This window comes from Aplidium turbinatum, chromosome 7 (assembly GCF_918807975.1).
Source record: "Aplidium turbinatum chromosome 7, kaAplTurb1.1, whole genome shotgun sequence".
In the NCBI taxonomy this organism is placed as follows: domain Eukaryota; kingdom Metazoa; phylum Chordata; class Ascidiacea; order Aplousobranchia; family Polyclinidae; genus Aplidium; species Aplidium turbinatum.
The window spans coordinates 19826039-19841017 of NC_137478.1; the positions used below are offsets into that span (position 1 = coordinate 19826039).

Below are 14979 nucleotides of genomic sequence, written 5' to 3' on the forward strand. Positions count from 1 at the left end.
GTCGTTATCAGGGGAGGGGGCACGCCCCCCTGCAGCGACATCCCTGACAACACAATAAATTTTAGAGTTGGAAATTGCAATGCAATGAAATGCATGCAACAAGTCTCTTGTTGTTTTGCTGCAATGGGCAATCGCGAGTGAATTTTACAATTAAAATGTAAGCGCACAGGCGGAACAACTTCCTTTGAAGCGAAGCGAAAGAAATTGGCAAGTGTTTTGTGAAAGTGTCGCAATACGAGGCCGCTTTTACATCGGAAACATGGTCTTTCGCGCCCCCTCACGATCAACTATTTCATTCTTGTGTTTTCTTTTTCGTTGGAAAGTGTTAGTTTTTAGTAATTGTCGTAAAAAAATAAAATCTCTCTCGTCAAAACATGAAACTTACTGTTTTAAGCGCATTAAATCTTTAGATGAGTAGATTAACTAAAATTGCAAGAACTTGCCTTGAGACGTGCGGTTACGTCACAAACTCAGATTAAAAGACAAAATTCACACACAATAACAACACAAGATCGGTTATAGACTGTAAGATCAATTTTTTTCTAGCTTGGCGATATAACTTTAATCCAAAAATAATAACCGAATGCATAAGTGCTATTTAACTTAAAAAGTTAACCCATTTGTGCCGAAAGTGAAAGTACTTAAAAAAATTTTTGGAAAATTTAAATATTGCATAATTATGACCTAAAAAACATATCACAATTATTTTTTTCCTAATTGTGTTTGTACTTTTTGAGGAAAAAGCCGTCCTATATATAAGACGCTAGGCAAATCCATTATCAAATTTCACAAGTTTCTTGTGCGTAATGCTTAAGCGTTATTACATTTTACTTATCGCTCAAAGTGATAAATGGGAAATGTCTTGTTCTTGTCTTGTCATGCCATTATTGTTATCGAGCATTTCATTGAAATGAAAGTTCAAAAAATATGAAGATGAAAATTAGCAAAGTAACATAACATCACTGAAAGAAATCATTGCGGAATATGATATTGCTTGAAGCATTTAACATGCAGACCGACATCACATATTTTGCATCTTGTAGTAGTTTTTGCATGACAATAGGCGGATTGAGTTGCGTGGTAAAATTATGCTAAATACAGTATAACCTTTCTCATTTACTGTAGCCTACCTATGCGACATAGCCTATCTCAATCAAATAATTTTATTCCCACTAATACAGTGCCTACATTGTAATTCTTATCTCAACAACTCAGCGTTCTGCCATTGCTTTAATGATGGTGTTCACAAAGAAAACAAAAAAAAATTATCTGAAATTATCAGTAAATTACGATAATTATGTTATTGTTGTTAAACAAACACGACTGATTTGACAAGCTTGATGGATTTCACAGTATGCACATTTTTACCACCAATAACGCTTAAGATTACTGATAAATTTTCAAGCATTTTGCGTTTTTGAGAATTTTTTCAATTATTTGTGACTTTGCTGTAAACAGCCCTTTAAGCAGAAAGCAAAATACAAAGTTTGAAATTTTTTGTGGTATTTTCATTTGATTTAATTATTTTGCCTACTGCACGTAAGCGGCAGTGTAACTCAATTGATAAAAGCATCCAACTGGTATCTGAAGGTATAATTATAAGCACGGCGGTTTCCTCAGTGGTTTGATTCTGGATCAAGAGGTTGAAGATTCGATACCCACTGCCGCTATTGCGATTCTATTTATGCATACAAAAGTTTTGTCCCTTTACAGTATATTATGTTCGATTTTTCGGCATGTTGATGAAAACAGTTCGTGCTGCATGGAATGGGGCAGCGTTAATCAAGAAAAAAAATTATCGTTATCGGACATTATCGGCGATAATTTATCGTTTATCGTTATCGCTTAACTTTTTTTTGATTTATCGTTTATCGTTATCGCTTTAGGCATTTTTCGTTTATCGTTATCGCTTAACTGAAAAATGAGTTATCGCACCCAACACTGTGGGCCCCTAATTAGAGCTAAGCCGCTAGTCAGGGGTTTGGAAAGCATTAAATACCGCCTTGCATGATTTAATTAGCTATGGATTATTTATCGAGCTTCTGTAGTATTGTTTAATTTTTAAAACAGTAAAAAAACCTTAGACATACTAAAATGAGTAGGCCCCTAACAACCGTGCCCCCCCAGCCGGGGGATATTGGGGCAGTTGACACGACCCTGGTCATAGATACAAACAAACAAATGTCCATTAAATGACATATCAATGATTTAAATGTGCGTCCAGCTTCAAACATGCTCTGTGGACAGCAAAAGAAACAAAACTTGTTGTATGGCTTTGAAAAAGGTTGAAGACAAACATCATTAGCCTATGATTGGTGGTAGCCCAACATTGGGGGAAATAGATCACAAAAAATATATATATACTATTTATAAGGCACAACCGCACGCTTTAGATAGATGTCGAACCGACATTTTAGGCATCGTGCAAGCACTCTAAAATCTGAGCCCAAGGACAATCGCAGCCGATGACCGACAGTAATTATATTATTAAAATGCTCGATATCATAAGGATGTTTGCCGGGTTGTATAATAATAATGTTATGGTTTTATTTATTGTCGCTTTACAACAGCTATAAGGTCTTGTAGCGACAGGGCATATTTTAAATTTATATCAGGTTTACGATGTCATCACATAATTACCCGACTTATTCTCATTGCGCTATGCAAGAAAGAACACAATCTGTAGGCTAGTCTTTTTAAAGTTATCGGTTGACCCGACCTGGAATCGATTTCAGATCTACCAGCACCAGAGCCGAAAGGTGCGTCTACACGAGAAAGTGTTCTTGCTTAGAAATTCTTGCTTAAGCTAGTGATTAAGCTCGTTTCGTCTACACTGGCAACCTCGACGAAGATTTTGCTCGCTTGAATCGCGGTCACGTGAGTATCTAATCCCCAATGACGTCACGTTTTAAAAAGTTCGCGCCAAAGCATAGCAGTTCGCTCTAAAGTACAGCAGAGTAGACTAAGCAACTGACTGTTCTTTAACCATTTAAAGTTGTTGCCGTCTTTCAGTCATGGCTTCCCAGAAGTTGTGTAAAAAATGCTGCAAAAAGCGAAGGATGCAAACCCGCAATTTACTGCATATTGAAGCATTCAGACACCTCAGTGAGGTTGAAATGTTGGAAACAGAATTTCGTGTCAGCGTGGGTGACTGGTAACAACCAGCAAAATCATTCCTCCGCTATTTTTATTACCCAGTGCACAATGGCAATGGTTTTCTGCTGAGATCCTGTTTTGGATTTGAAATTGGAAAATATTGTGCTATCTATGGGCTATTTCGAGTACGGTCACCGCCAGTTCAGCCCGCAACATTAATAAGAACGGGTTGGGATCAAAACTTAACGAAATCCTTTAACGATACCGCCCTGCCCTGTCTGGATACTGAGCTGAGAGGAGACCTGAGATTTTGGCGGGAAAAACATTTCTAAGCAAGAGAACTCACTTAAGCGCCCAGTTTTTCGCTCTGGAGCGTATTTTTTCTCGACGGCTCGCTTACTCGCCCATTTTCTTAAAAGTAAGCGGCACAAACTGCGATTAACTTAAAGAAACAAGAAGTTTGTCTAGCTTAAGCAAGAAAACAGTCGTCGTGTAGACGCACCTGAAGGCGAAACTACTCAGCTGGTCGAAGCTACAATGTTTGACCAGGGAGATTTTTTTCGATTAGGCTCTATCTGTTAAGCCTTTTACTTATACTGTTAATGGCATTCATGAACATATTTATAAATTTCCCTAAACAAAGAAGAAAATCTGTGAAAGCCCAAAAACCATGAATTTACAGAACTATAGCCTACAGGATAATGTTTGAGGAAACAAGCTTTTTAAGTGAAGGTCTTACAAAAATATACTTTATAGAGCAGTGGTTCTTAACCGGGGGGGCGCGCCCCCCCAGGGGGGCGTGAAGCATCTCTCAGGGGGGGCGCGAGTTTTACAACAATTTCAATTTTTTTTTAATTACTTTAATGTCCTAGGACCTATGCTGTTCGTCATATTTTGCATTTTATCTTGTTTTATATTGTATTCAGTAATTCTTGCTTTATAGCATCATTAAGCATCATGATATCATTTGAACTTTTATAGCCAAACTCGACCTATGGAAGAGTCGAATTCAACAAGGAAATCCATCGAGCTTCAGTAACTTGGACTCTGCTCTCAAAGATGGTAACTTTTGAGTCTGAGTTGAAGAAACAAATAGAAATCCACCTTAATGAATTGAAAGCGGAGTTCATCAAATACTTTCCAGATCTGGATGAGAAGCGTGAAACCTGGAAGTTCATCAGAAACCCGTTTCAATGCAAAGTAGTTGATATTTTCGAAAAAGGACAAGAGGAGTTTCTTGAGATGAAGTTCAACTCCACAGCTAAAGAAGACTTCAAAGCACTGGAACTTGAGACGTTCTGGGCTAATTACCTTCCTGTTTACGCTCTTATCGCAACTAGGGCTCTTCGAATTCTAACAATGTTTAGATCCACGTATCTTTGTGAAGCTGCATTTTCTGCTCTCGTTGCTATCAAGACTAAAGTACAGAAACAGGCTGAGAGTTGAAGGAGACTTACGTTGTTCACTCTCTGGAGTTACACCTCGCATTAAAAATCTAGTCGCTAAGAAGCAGTGTCAAGTATCTCACTGATGTGTACAATAAACAGACAAAAATGCAATTTGTTTGGTATGATACTTGTTTAAAATCTAGGGGGGGCGCGAGGCACATGACCATTATTGAAGGGGGGCTTGATAGAAAAAAGGTTAAGAACCACTGTTATAGAGTATATAGTATAGGTGCCATACCGTTGACAGAAAGCTTGTAGCCCACATTTGTTTTAAAGTCAATTGATGAAACTTGGTGATAAAATGGAGAAACGTCATTTCAACATCACTTAAAATTAGATTCAGAATGCTCCAAGAAATGAAAAAGATTGAGGCGTAAATTCCAAGCCAACTGTGTCGACGTTAATGACACGAAAAGTAGAAACTGGTGATTGCTGGTGTGCGCCTTAAAAGTAGCTGCAAAAGCTGGATCTCACTATTGATTTTTCTACTATGTTTTGCGTGTGGTTGAGGTTTTTTTGCAGCTTCTATTTGGTGAAAAATGGACAGCTTTAGTTCTATGTGAGTAAAAGACTTAACATCGGATGACATGCATGGATGCTGACCACATTTTAATGATTGTTGTTTTTCAGGTTTTTGGTTCTATTTTGGTGCATGGCTGACTTGTCTGAAGGTAAAGTACAGTGTTAAACGTTTTCATATTAACTTTGCTCATTTGCTAAATTAGTGATCTCGCTTTTAGGTGTGAACATCACGACTAATTCTAGCCGTTTGGATTTTGGTGACGTTATGGCTCCGAAAGCAGGAATACCAGTGGTAAACTACGGTGACGCAACTGGTGTTGACATATGCAGTGGAGTTGATTGCGGAACTGACCATTGCTACACTTTTCAGCCTGACAATAGGTACGGTAACTACCAATGCCGAGACACCCTTTTTATTGCGATTGTTTGCTAGAGGACTGGCTTTGGATTTTGTTACCCTGATCTTTTGCTTATTTTTTAGTCGCAATTTCTATCCCTTGTGTCACGATCCATTGTTTTACTTCAACATCGATTGTGATGAAGCTGTTTGTGCCCGTGGACATTGTATGGATGACAGGTGGGATTTTGTTTGAATTGCTGGTTTCAATTGTGTCTTTCGTTGCCACTGAACACCTTTACTTTTTTCCAGGTGTTACTGCCCAGCCGGGAACTACGGACGCAACTGCGAGAAGACTTGGACTCCTTGTTTAAGTAATCCGTGTCGGCGCCAAGAAGTTTGTGTCACTTTCCCTGGAGGCAAGCACAGGTGGTACACTTGCATTGTTTGCTTTAGAATTTGCATGTCAGTTGCTCAGTGACAGTGCTGTCTTTCGTGCTTGTCTTTCAATTGTGCGTTTCAGGTGCATGATGCGTAACACTCCAATTGGTCACATCCCATCCGTTGCAAATGGTCATTTTGCTCTTCAGCCATTGGTTCCTCGGACCGCTTGCATTGGGGTGACTTGCAGCGATGGCTTTACTTGTACCATCTTTACTCCGAATTCTGGGTAGGATGCATCTGTGTCGTGTGAAATTTCTAATTTATCTGTTTTGCATACTGAATTGACACCTTCCGATTTTCTTATGCCTGGGCGATTGCCGCTTAGTTTATTTTACTTTTTCGGTCTTTACAGGAAATTGTATCCACTTTGCTACCGCCCATCTTCCCCTTTGAGTTTGGTTGGATGTCCTCAAGGAGTTTGTGGAGTGGGTACTTGCGTTAACGACAGGTTTGTGCTTCATGCGCTTCGCGCAATAACCGTCGCCATTGTTCATGGTTGGTCAAGTTTAGTTGCCGTTTCTGTTTTCTGTGGTCCGCACGAATTTATTCCGTTTAGGCATTGTGCTACGCTTTTCGATTTCGTGTTCAGGTGTTTCTGTCCTGCCAATGTACATGGGGACCACTGCGAAACCACCTTCACTGGATGCTCGTCCAATCCTTGTTTTGGGACTTCTATTTGCATCACGGTTTCTGGCGGAGGTTACTAGTAAGTTTCATTTTCGCTACGTTTACCACAATGTCCTCGGGTTTTCCCATTTGCTCATTCATCTTTTCAGTTGCCAACCAACTCCAACGATTACCACCACTTCGAATCCAACTAACGCATGTTTAGCCAATAAATGCAGCAAGTCCTCCAACTGTCGGTGCATCCCTTCCTGCATGCACGAATTTGGCTACTACTGCCTCAGCTCGGAAGGCTACATTGGAGAACATTGTGACATAGGTTTGGAAGTCTTGTGTGTGATTTTCTGCTACTCTGTCTTGAGCCCTATGGTTGGCAGTCATTGGTAGACGATGCATAGATTCGTTTCTTAACCTGCCGGCATGTGCCATATCGTTTGTGCCTCTAGGTCCTCCACGGGTCTTCTGCAATGACGACAACATTCGCATTGAAATTCCTTCGGCATTTTTGCAAGAGTACGCTGGAGCTTCAACTACTGCTTCCATTTACATGTCAACCACTCTCGATGGTGCTGGTTCCACGCAGTCACTTTGCAGAGGTATGCCAATCCTTGCCGTCGACTTCGTGCCCAATTCACGTTTACTTAACCTTTTTGTAGATTTCTTACTGAACCTGCTTTGCATTTCATTTTGCGATGCCTTGCTGTCAGTTTTAAACTTGCACTGAGGTAGTTATGGTACATTTGGTCTTTCCATTTCAGCCGTTTCCACCAATGGGCTGCATGTAATCACGGTACCTGCTTTTTCGACGCTTTGCGGCAATACCTTGGTTTCTGGTCCGGGCCGAGACGTCGTCTACAGCAACAACATTTGGGTCAACAACAAGCCATCGTCTTTGTACGATTTACCCCGAGCTGTTGTGAACTTTACATGTTCTTACCAGAAGGAGTACTCCATTGTGGCCGCTTTGAAACCAGTGTAAGTTCCCATTACAAGCTTTTTCACTAGGCCTACATCAAATTTTGTTCGCATTGACACCTCAGCTCTTTTGCACAGGGTTGACGAACCTCGACCTCAGATCTCTGGAGAGATGGTTGCCCGAACTTCCATTTCTCTGTGCAAGGTTTCGACCTGCCAAGATGTTTGTCCTCGCAATCTCCTTGTCAACCACGGAGCTATCTACACCGTCGCCGAAACGCTTCACCTTTCTGTCAATATTGATCCACCAGTTGGATTTTACGGGGAGTCGTCCTTCGTGGCGGAAGTAATGGATGCCCATCTTTCCTGTTCTTCCAACCGCGCTGTTACCGATCGTGTGCTCCTGAAGGAAGGGTGAGTTTCTTTTACCTTTCTGTACCTGTTTACTATTCTGTTAACGCTTGTCTTTTTCCAGTTGCACTGTTGCTCGTGAATTGAATTGTTTTCTTGGTCGACGAAGTGATCGATCAGTCTGCATGTCCTTCCGTGTTCCTAGGCTCAACGGCTGTACGGAGTTTTACATCCACGTTCGAATGGTTCTCTGCAACAGAGCTAATTTGGAACCATACGTATGTTTTTGCCATGATTGCTATTGTGTTTAAAATCGTGTGGATACTTGCCTTGTGTGGCAGCAGAAGATTTACTTGCGTGATCAGTCATCACTACTTTCACTTTACATCAGTCAGACATTCCAATTTCACAGCAGCCTACTGTCAGATTCAGTGACATAATAACGTGCAGTTGCTTTGGTTTCGTTCGTACAATTTTGCACACTTTGCTTTATGTCATACAACATTAATAGGCTACATTGTTTAAATTTCTTAAGCATCCCTAACCTTTCCATTTTTTCACCAGGGTTGCCCCGATGGAACTACCTACAATGTTTGTCGCGATAATGTTCAAAGGCGATCGGTCGGTGTTTCAGATTTGTTACATGGGGCCGACATCCATCGCTTTGTGGGTCCTATTATCATAACCTCTGCCCACGACGGCTCTGACAGATTGTCCTTCCACTCCGACTTAAGCGAGCCTATCTTCGTCACTTCCAATACCAGCGTAACGGAATTTCGTTTGCATCCTGCTGCCAAGTCCCCTTCTGCATCAGGTTTGTCGAATGTAGCCGTTTGTAGCCATAAATGTAGAATGTAGCTGTGAAAACGGCCGTTTTCACTTAAATTTGGAAGTTAGATGCGTAACAAATAAATCCAGTAGTAATGTCGCTTCACTTTCAATATCTGTCTTTCGTGACGTAGTTTTACAGACACTTCTTTGTTTTCAGGAGACTCGAGCATCACATTTCCAGTTTTAGCAATTGGTTTGCTTTTCTTGGCGTTTGTGCTTTTGATTTCTGTGCTCTTTTATCGAAAGGCTTTTTCTAGTCCCTGAACTGTTCAGTATTCGCATTGTGTCAATGTACGTGACTGCCAAATAAATTTAAGTTACCAACGTTATTTTGTCATCTTAACTCGTCTGCAGCCTACTTGTCTGCTAATTTAAGCACAACTGCCGAGCCAGTAATTGGTTTTCTTGGCAACTTATAGAACCTGAGGAACTTGAGATGCGTAACGACTGCACAGGCTTGTGGCACTGCACTCACGTCGAACTTCATAAATCGGGTTAATGACTGCCAAATAAATTGAAGTTGTCATAGCTTGTGAATCCAGCGTGTAGGAGCCACTAGCTTAAAGCAGGCCCTGCGGCATCACTCCATTCTTTGTGAAGGCCGTATAAGATGTGCTTAGAAATCTTTTCATACCTACAGAAATAGGCGTTTGGATCACTCCGCCTCGTGTGGCATCTTAACATGGCAGTTGAACGACAGCATTCATTGTGTGATCCTACTACAGGCTGCAGTCAGCATCGAGCTAATTTTTTTTGACTTGTTATTTATCCATCGTTTGATCCTGACAGGTTATCAGGTTAAGACCAAATAGGATGAGTTTATTATCAAACCGCATCAATTCGATTGAAATTGCAGTTTTTCCAAAATTATGTAGGGCTATAATTTTTGATTTGTCCTAATCTGACAAATAATCTTACAAACAGTACGGTAGGCTACCCTTAATTTATGGTAGAGGTAATTCCCGCAAATTGTTGTTTACGTGACAGTGTCAGTGACAAGACCATGGGCTGTCATTCACGCTTTCCCACCAAACGAGGTGCTGGGAAAAAGGTTAAAGTTTTTTTCAAGTGAATAAAGAAATAGCAGTAACCTCAATTAGGCCTACATCTAGCTTCACGCAAAGTGAAATTTACATGACTTTTGACTCTTTTTTATTTGTTTAAAAATAATGTCAAGACATTTTGACTTTTTATTTCTGTTTAAAAGTAATGACTGACAGTGGCCAGTGTTTCGATCTTCCGATCTCTTCAGCGTAGTAAAATGAAAATGGAAAGTTGTTTTGAATTTTTGAGAAGATGGTTTCTAACTTTCTAAGAGTGATTTAATAAGCCAATGAGAATTGATTTAATTTTTGATTTCCCACTCCAGCGAAACGTAGTTTTACTGCCAATTGGAAGATGTAATTTTTTGAGAAAAGTTGTGCTAAACAATGACTAGAATTTGTTAAAAATAACAACGAGAGAAAAAGACAGAAATTTACCACTAAGCTAGGACATAATAATTTTCTTCAAGTGTTCGAAAGTGGGGTGGGCCATACAAAACTAGTTGTATATGTTCTCTTCACTGCAGATGATTTTGTTAACACCACTCAAGTAAAAATGGGCTTGAGCAAACGTTATATTTTGAAAAAATCTGCCATACCATCTATAAAAGCACAGATGCAACCAGTTGCTGATGATGATTCCAGCACTTCTAAACAACAACATTTGCAAAAACGTACTCTTGCACAGGGAAAGTAGGCTTTTACATGTATAGACTCTGCTTTGTACGGTAACTGTATAAACCTTGATTAGGCCTGTTTTATGTAGATATAAATGCATGGTCAGGTCATGATCATTAGCAGATCTGCTACAGGTAAAATGTAATCCTGTAACACCTGTTGCATAGCCCTGCTGCTTAATCAAGTTGCAGGCACTCACCAACCCGCACTGAACCAGCGTGGTGAGTAAAAGTTCAAACCCACAATGAAAAAATGAACACACATTCAAAAAGGCCCTTAGTCCCCGGCAACCGAAAGGCAGAGGGTGTGAAGAATCTCCGGGTTTCCAAAATCTACATCTTTACGTATTATGTAAGAAGCTTAAAATATGAAAATAGGTTTTTAGAATTAACACACGAGCTAAATGAAACAAGGATGAAGTGGCAAATAATTGGTCTAGCAGAAACAAGAAGACAAGGAGAGCATCTGGTGCAGATTGGAGGAGGACACATGCTCTACACCAGAGGGGGAGATACTTCAACAAAAGGGGTCGGTTTTTTAATCCATCAAAGCATACAACACAAAATTACAGAAATAAAAGGAATTATTGATAGAGTGGCTTCCCTCACAATAAAAACTAACAATAAATACTCTATGCAAATAATACAGATATATGCACCAACAACCATGATGATGAAGAAATAGAGGATTTGTATGAAGAAATAAATGAAGAAATGGAAAAGAATAAAAGTCACTACAAAGTTATCATGGGAGACTTTAATGCAAAAATAGGAAAACACCAACAGAGTGACGGAAATACTACTGGAGCATATGGCATTGGACAGGGATATTAGAACACCGGGATTGCTGACTTAGCAAATTTCGATAAAGCGATGGACACTAGAAGGGTCAGCGCTGTTAACGCCCGAAAATGAAAAAGGCGAAAGCGCGTGTCAATTACGCTGTTGAGAAGTCGCCTTTTCTAGATATCTGTTGTATTTCTGTTTGATTAACTTAGATACACCACCAGTGGCGTACGCAGAGGGGGGGCCATTGGGCCATGCCCCCCTTAAAAATGTTTTAGTAGTTAACGACGTAGATTAAGGCATTTAATATGTTTTGCATTGCTCTGTCAAAGCAATTACTGTAACAATGTTGTGTTATAGACTAAGCCAATACGAAATACATGGCCCAATCCACCTACCCCACCCCAGGTATGCCAATGTAGCATAGCGTTCTGTAAGCCTATTATAGTGATTAGTGAGAGAGAAATGGATAAAGTCTAAACTAAAACTACACTGGGATATCATGAAAACGTCTGGGATATCAATGGCCAGTGGCATAGCCAAAGGGGGGGGGGGTTGGGCCTTGGGGGTTACAACCCCACTTTGGCACGCGTGTGACGTCACGATATTGAGAATGATGCTTTCAGTTTTTTTATGCTTGGGAATGATGGTTTTAGTCTAAAAAAACTTGCCTAATTTTAAACAAAACTGCATTAAAAGAGCGAGTTTTGCCAATACCAAACATTCAAATATCTCAGCCAGGAATTAACAACAAGAAAACATAGAGACTGAGCTTTATTTCCGAAAAATGCCGAAGAAAACATGATCTTATCCTTTTGCTATGCCACCTGACAGCACCATTTTACAGGAATATTCATACCCACATTTTTGTTGAAAATGCACTCAGAATGCACCAAATTCAAAGCAATTTTTCAAAATTTTCTGGGGGAGGCCCCCCAGACCCCCCGCCGCTGGGTATCATCTTAAGCGAAAACGCCGTCGGGCTTCGCCCGCCGGTCGTCAAAACCCCCCCTTTCAAAATTCCTGGCTACGCTACTCTCAATGGCCCCCCCCCTTGAGAAAATCCTGCGTACGCCACTGTACACCACACTTTAATAGATTACACACAGACCACTTTATTGTACTTTCTCTCAGCTAATCTATCTCATGGTTCCAGTCTCGTAACAGTCGCACGTATTACAAAACGATAGTGAAATATAACAATGGTTTCTATGACGAAACACTGCAATATCCCTGCTGGAAGCAAGTCTCGTGACTGTATGACAGAAAAAGAAATCCAGTCGTTGCTTTGCAGCTGTGTAAAGTAGAGAATCTAACGATGTAGGATAGTGTGATAGTTTCAGCGTTTTAGTACCAGTACACTGGCAGTTAAGATTCAATTGGCTAGTTATATAGAACATGGTCAGTTAAGTTTAGTATTGTTACAGACTTCGAAGAATATCGGTAGTTGGCGTTACTTTAAATGTACATTTTGTACTTTACACGATTGCTGGACTACTGTCAGTATGTTGATACATTTTAGTACGGCATCGGTTCTGGTAGGTCACAGTTTGAATTGAATAAACAAGAGGCAAGCTTGGAGTCAACATTTTAAACTGTAAAAAGCGTTGTTAAAAGAGGTGTAAGATTTTAACGCTTAAATCTAAAATAGCTACAACAACTGCATGGGACTATTAGGCTATAGGTTCTCGTACGTCGTACCTACTAGTCTGTAAATATTGTCGGATTTTATAATTTAGGAATGCTAAAAGTTTCTATAATCTGTCACAGTGTAAGTTGATTTTAAGTTAATTAAGTTATCTGCAAATTTATTCCGTTCATCGCTCATTTTTGAAATCTTGTCGCGATGGTGAACACGTGCTGTGTACCGGGATGTAGCAGTGGCTACAAGTTGAGCAAAGAAGAAGACAAGCCCGCTTTATTTAAATTCCCTGCAGATCCTGATATTCGAAGAAAATGGGTTGCAGCTATTCCACGCAAAAACTGGACTTTAAGTAAAAATCATAGAGTTTGCTATAAGCATTTTCATGCTAATGACTTTCAAACAGTTTCCTTTGATAAAAAGAAAAGACGAAAAGTAAAACGAGAAACCACCGAATTAGTTCGAAAACGGCTAAAACCTACTGTAATTCCAAAAGTGTTTCCAGGACTTCCTAAATATTGTGGCCGAGTGGTTAGCACGTTGGGCTCGCAGTCGAGAGCCTGCGTGTTCGACTCCAGCCACCCGCACTTGCTGTTGTTTCTCTGGGCAAGAAACTTTACGATAATTGCCTTTACCCAGTGATCGATTTCGAGTAATGGGTAGTACCAAATTTAAGTCATAAATAGAGTAGACAACCGGAAACAGACATTGCAGTCGGCTGCAGCGTGGGTCAGGTGTACGTCGGAAGGGGTACACCGATGCATAGCGCTCAAGTCCGCTTTCCCGCAATGCAGGATAAAGATAATAAAACAAACAAACAAAACAAACATCAGCTCAAACGATCATCTGCGTCCACTGCAGCCGGAAGAGCCGAGAAACAAAACGCAAAAATAGAAAAAGAAAATATGGAGTTTTTAGCAGTCGACGAAATCAAAGACTTTTTTGCACTTAAGAATGAACTTCAAAAAGTAACACTGCCTTTTGGATATGTTTTCAAAACTGAAGAAAACCAAATTTCTTTTCACCTGATTGACAATGCTAAGTTGAAAGAAGCCCCAAAATTGCTTGCTTTAGTGCTTGTATTTGACAACCTGACTGTTTCGGCCTTTTCGTCATCTTCCCGCTTGCCTCAAAGTACTTATCAACACTTGTTGCAAGGCAAAAACATCAAAAGCTTTTCTGGTTTGAGCAATCTATTAGCGCACTGCAAAGCTGTGGCTGATAAGAGCACTTCCACTAGTGCTGCTTTTATTGATGTAGCTGTTTGCGCATTACAAGACTACATCATAGTCAGGTTCGTTATGTATTTTCGTTCAAATTTTTTGGAGATTAGCAAACCTGTACATTTTCGGAAAGCTTAGACCATGAGGAATCCGAAAAACGTTGATTACATTTGCAGAGATGTTCCCATGGCCGCCATTTTGAATTTTCAAAATGGCCGGCGCAAAATATATATTTTGATATATCTCGGCTCCTAATAAACTTAGAAATTTCATCAAACATGCTAATCCTAAGTTTTAAGGGTCAAGGCATCCATTAGAAGCATACATAGATACCTAGCGTTAACCACTGTGCAATTATCAGCCATATTAGTTTTCAAAATGGCCGCCGAAATTATATTTCGTTACATTACTATTTATATACAGTGTTACGTCGTATTTGTCAGCCTCTTTTTCTATGTGTCACCAGCTAAATTCGAATTCCCTAAGTGGCAACACCTGCTGTCCTACCTCGAGGTGTGATCGTTACGTCATAATTGCATTTTTATGTTACTACGTTTCTTTGTACATTCAGTTTTGTCCAGTGCATGTAAAGATCAGTTTAGCGTTTACAGCAACTAGTTAGCGACTGATAGTTAATTCGAGCTATTAACAGTGCTGCTGTTTTTTAGTTGAAACACTCACATAGCTTTGTATGAACTGGCCTTGGATCAGTTTTGCACAGAGAAGCCACATCTGAAGATTATATGCTCAAGATCAGCATATAAGGTCCAAGGAGGCATGTACATCGTCATCTGATAACAGAAATATTAGTCATGAATCCATTTCGACTGCTCACGACCATCTGGAACGAATCCTCATAGATGAAGATGTGATTCAACAATTGAAAGCACGGGAAACGGAGAAGTCCTCTAATGCGATGTTCAAGACAATGATGAATTATGTTCACCGTGTGGAAACGATCTTATTCTTTGTCGAGGCATCTCGGAATGCAGATCTCCATTTGCAAAGCTGGTGAGGAACTAAATGAGTTGTTCTTTGCC

At 40.1% G+C, this 14979-nt stretch overlaps 2 protein-coding genes across 2 annotated transcripts; both read left to right on the top strand.

The window, feature by feature from the left end:
- The first annotated feature begins 4155 nt into the window (after positions 1–4155).
- Positions 4156–4542, top strand: LOC145773818 (zinc finger BED domain-containing protein 5-like). Its single transcript, XM_082584946.1, has one exon. The coding sequence runs from the start codon at positions 4156–4158 to the stop codon at positions 4540–4542; it is 387 nt and encodes a 128-aa protein (XP_082441072.1).
- Positions 4543–5018: 476 nt separating this feature from the next.
- On the top strand, positions 5019–8897 carry LOC145774700 (uncharacterized). The gene is made up of 15 exons (XM_082585992.1): positions 5019–5103; positions 5175–5215; positions 5285–5447; positions 5548–5643; positions 5716–5832; positions 5927–6073; positions 6200–6295; positions 6437–6553; positions 6624–6790; positions 6918–7067; positions 7230–7446; positions 7525–7800; positions 7862–8015; positions 8302–8551; positions 8726–8897. The coding sequence occupies exons 1-15, from the start codon at positions 5084–5086 to the stop codon at positions 8830–8832; spliced, it is 2118 nt and encodes a 705-aa protein (XP_082442118.1). The 5' UTR covers positions 5019–5083; the 3' UTR covers positions 8833–8897.
- Positions 8898–14979: the final 6082 nt, after the last annotated feature.

Coding starts and splice junctions, on each gene's coding strand:
- LOC145773818 (XM_082584946.1), top strand. CDS start 4,156: ATGGTAACTTTTGAGTCTGAGTTGAAGAAACAAATAGAAATCCACCTT.
- LOC145774700 (XM_082585992.1), top strand. CDS start 5,084: ATGGACAGCTTTAGTTCTAT. Junction 5,644..5,715: donor GGACATTGTATGGATGACAG/GTGGGATTTTGT, acceptor ACTTTTTTCCAG/GTGTTACTGCCCAGCCGGGA. Junction 5,833..5,926: donor TTCCCTGGAGGCAAGCACAG/GTGGTACACTTG, acceptor TGTGCGTTTCAG/GTGCATGATGCGTAACACTC.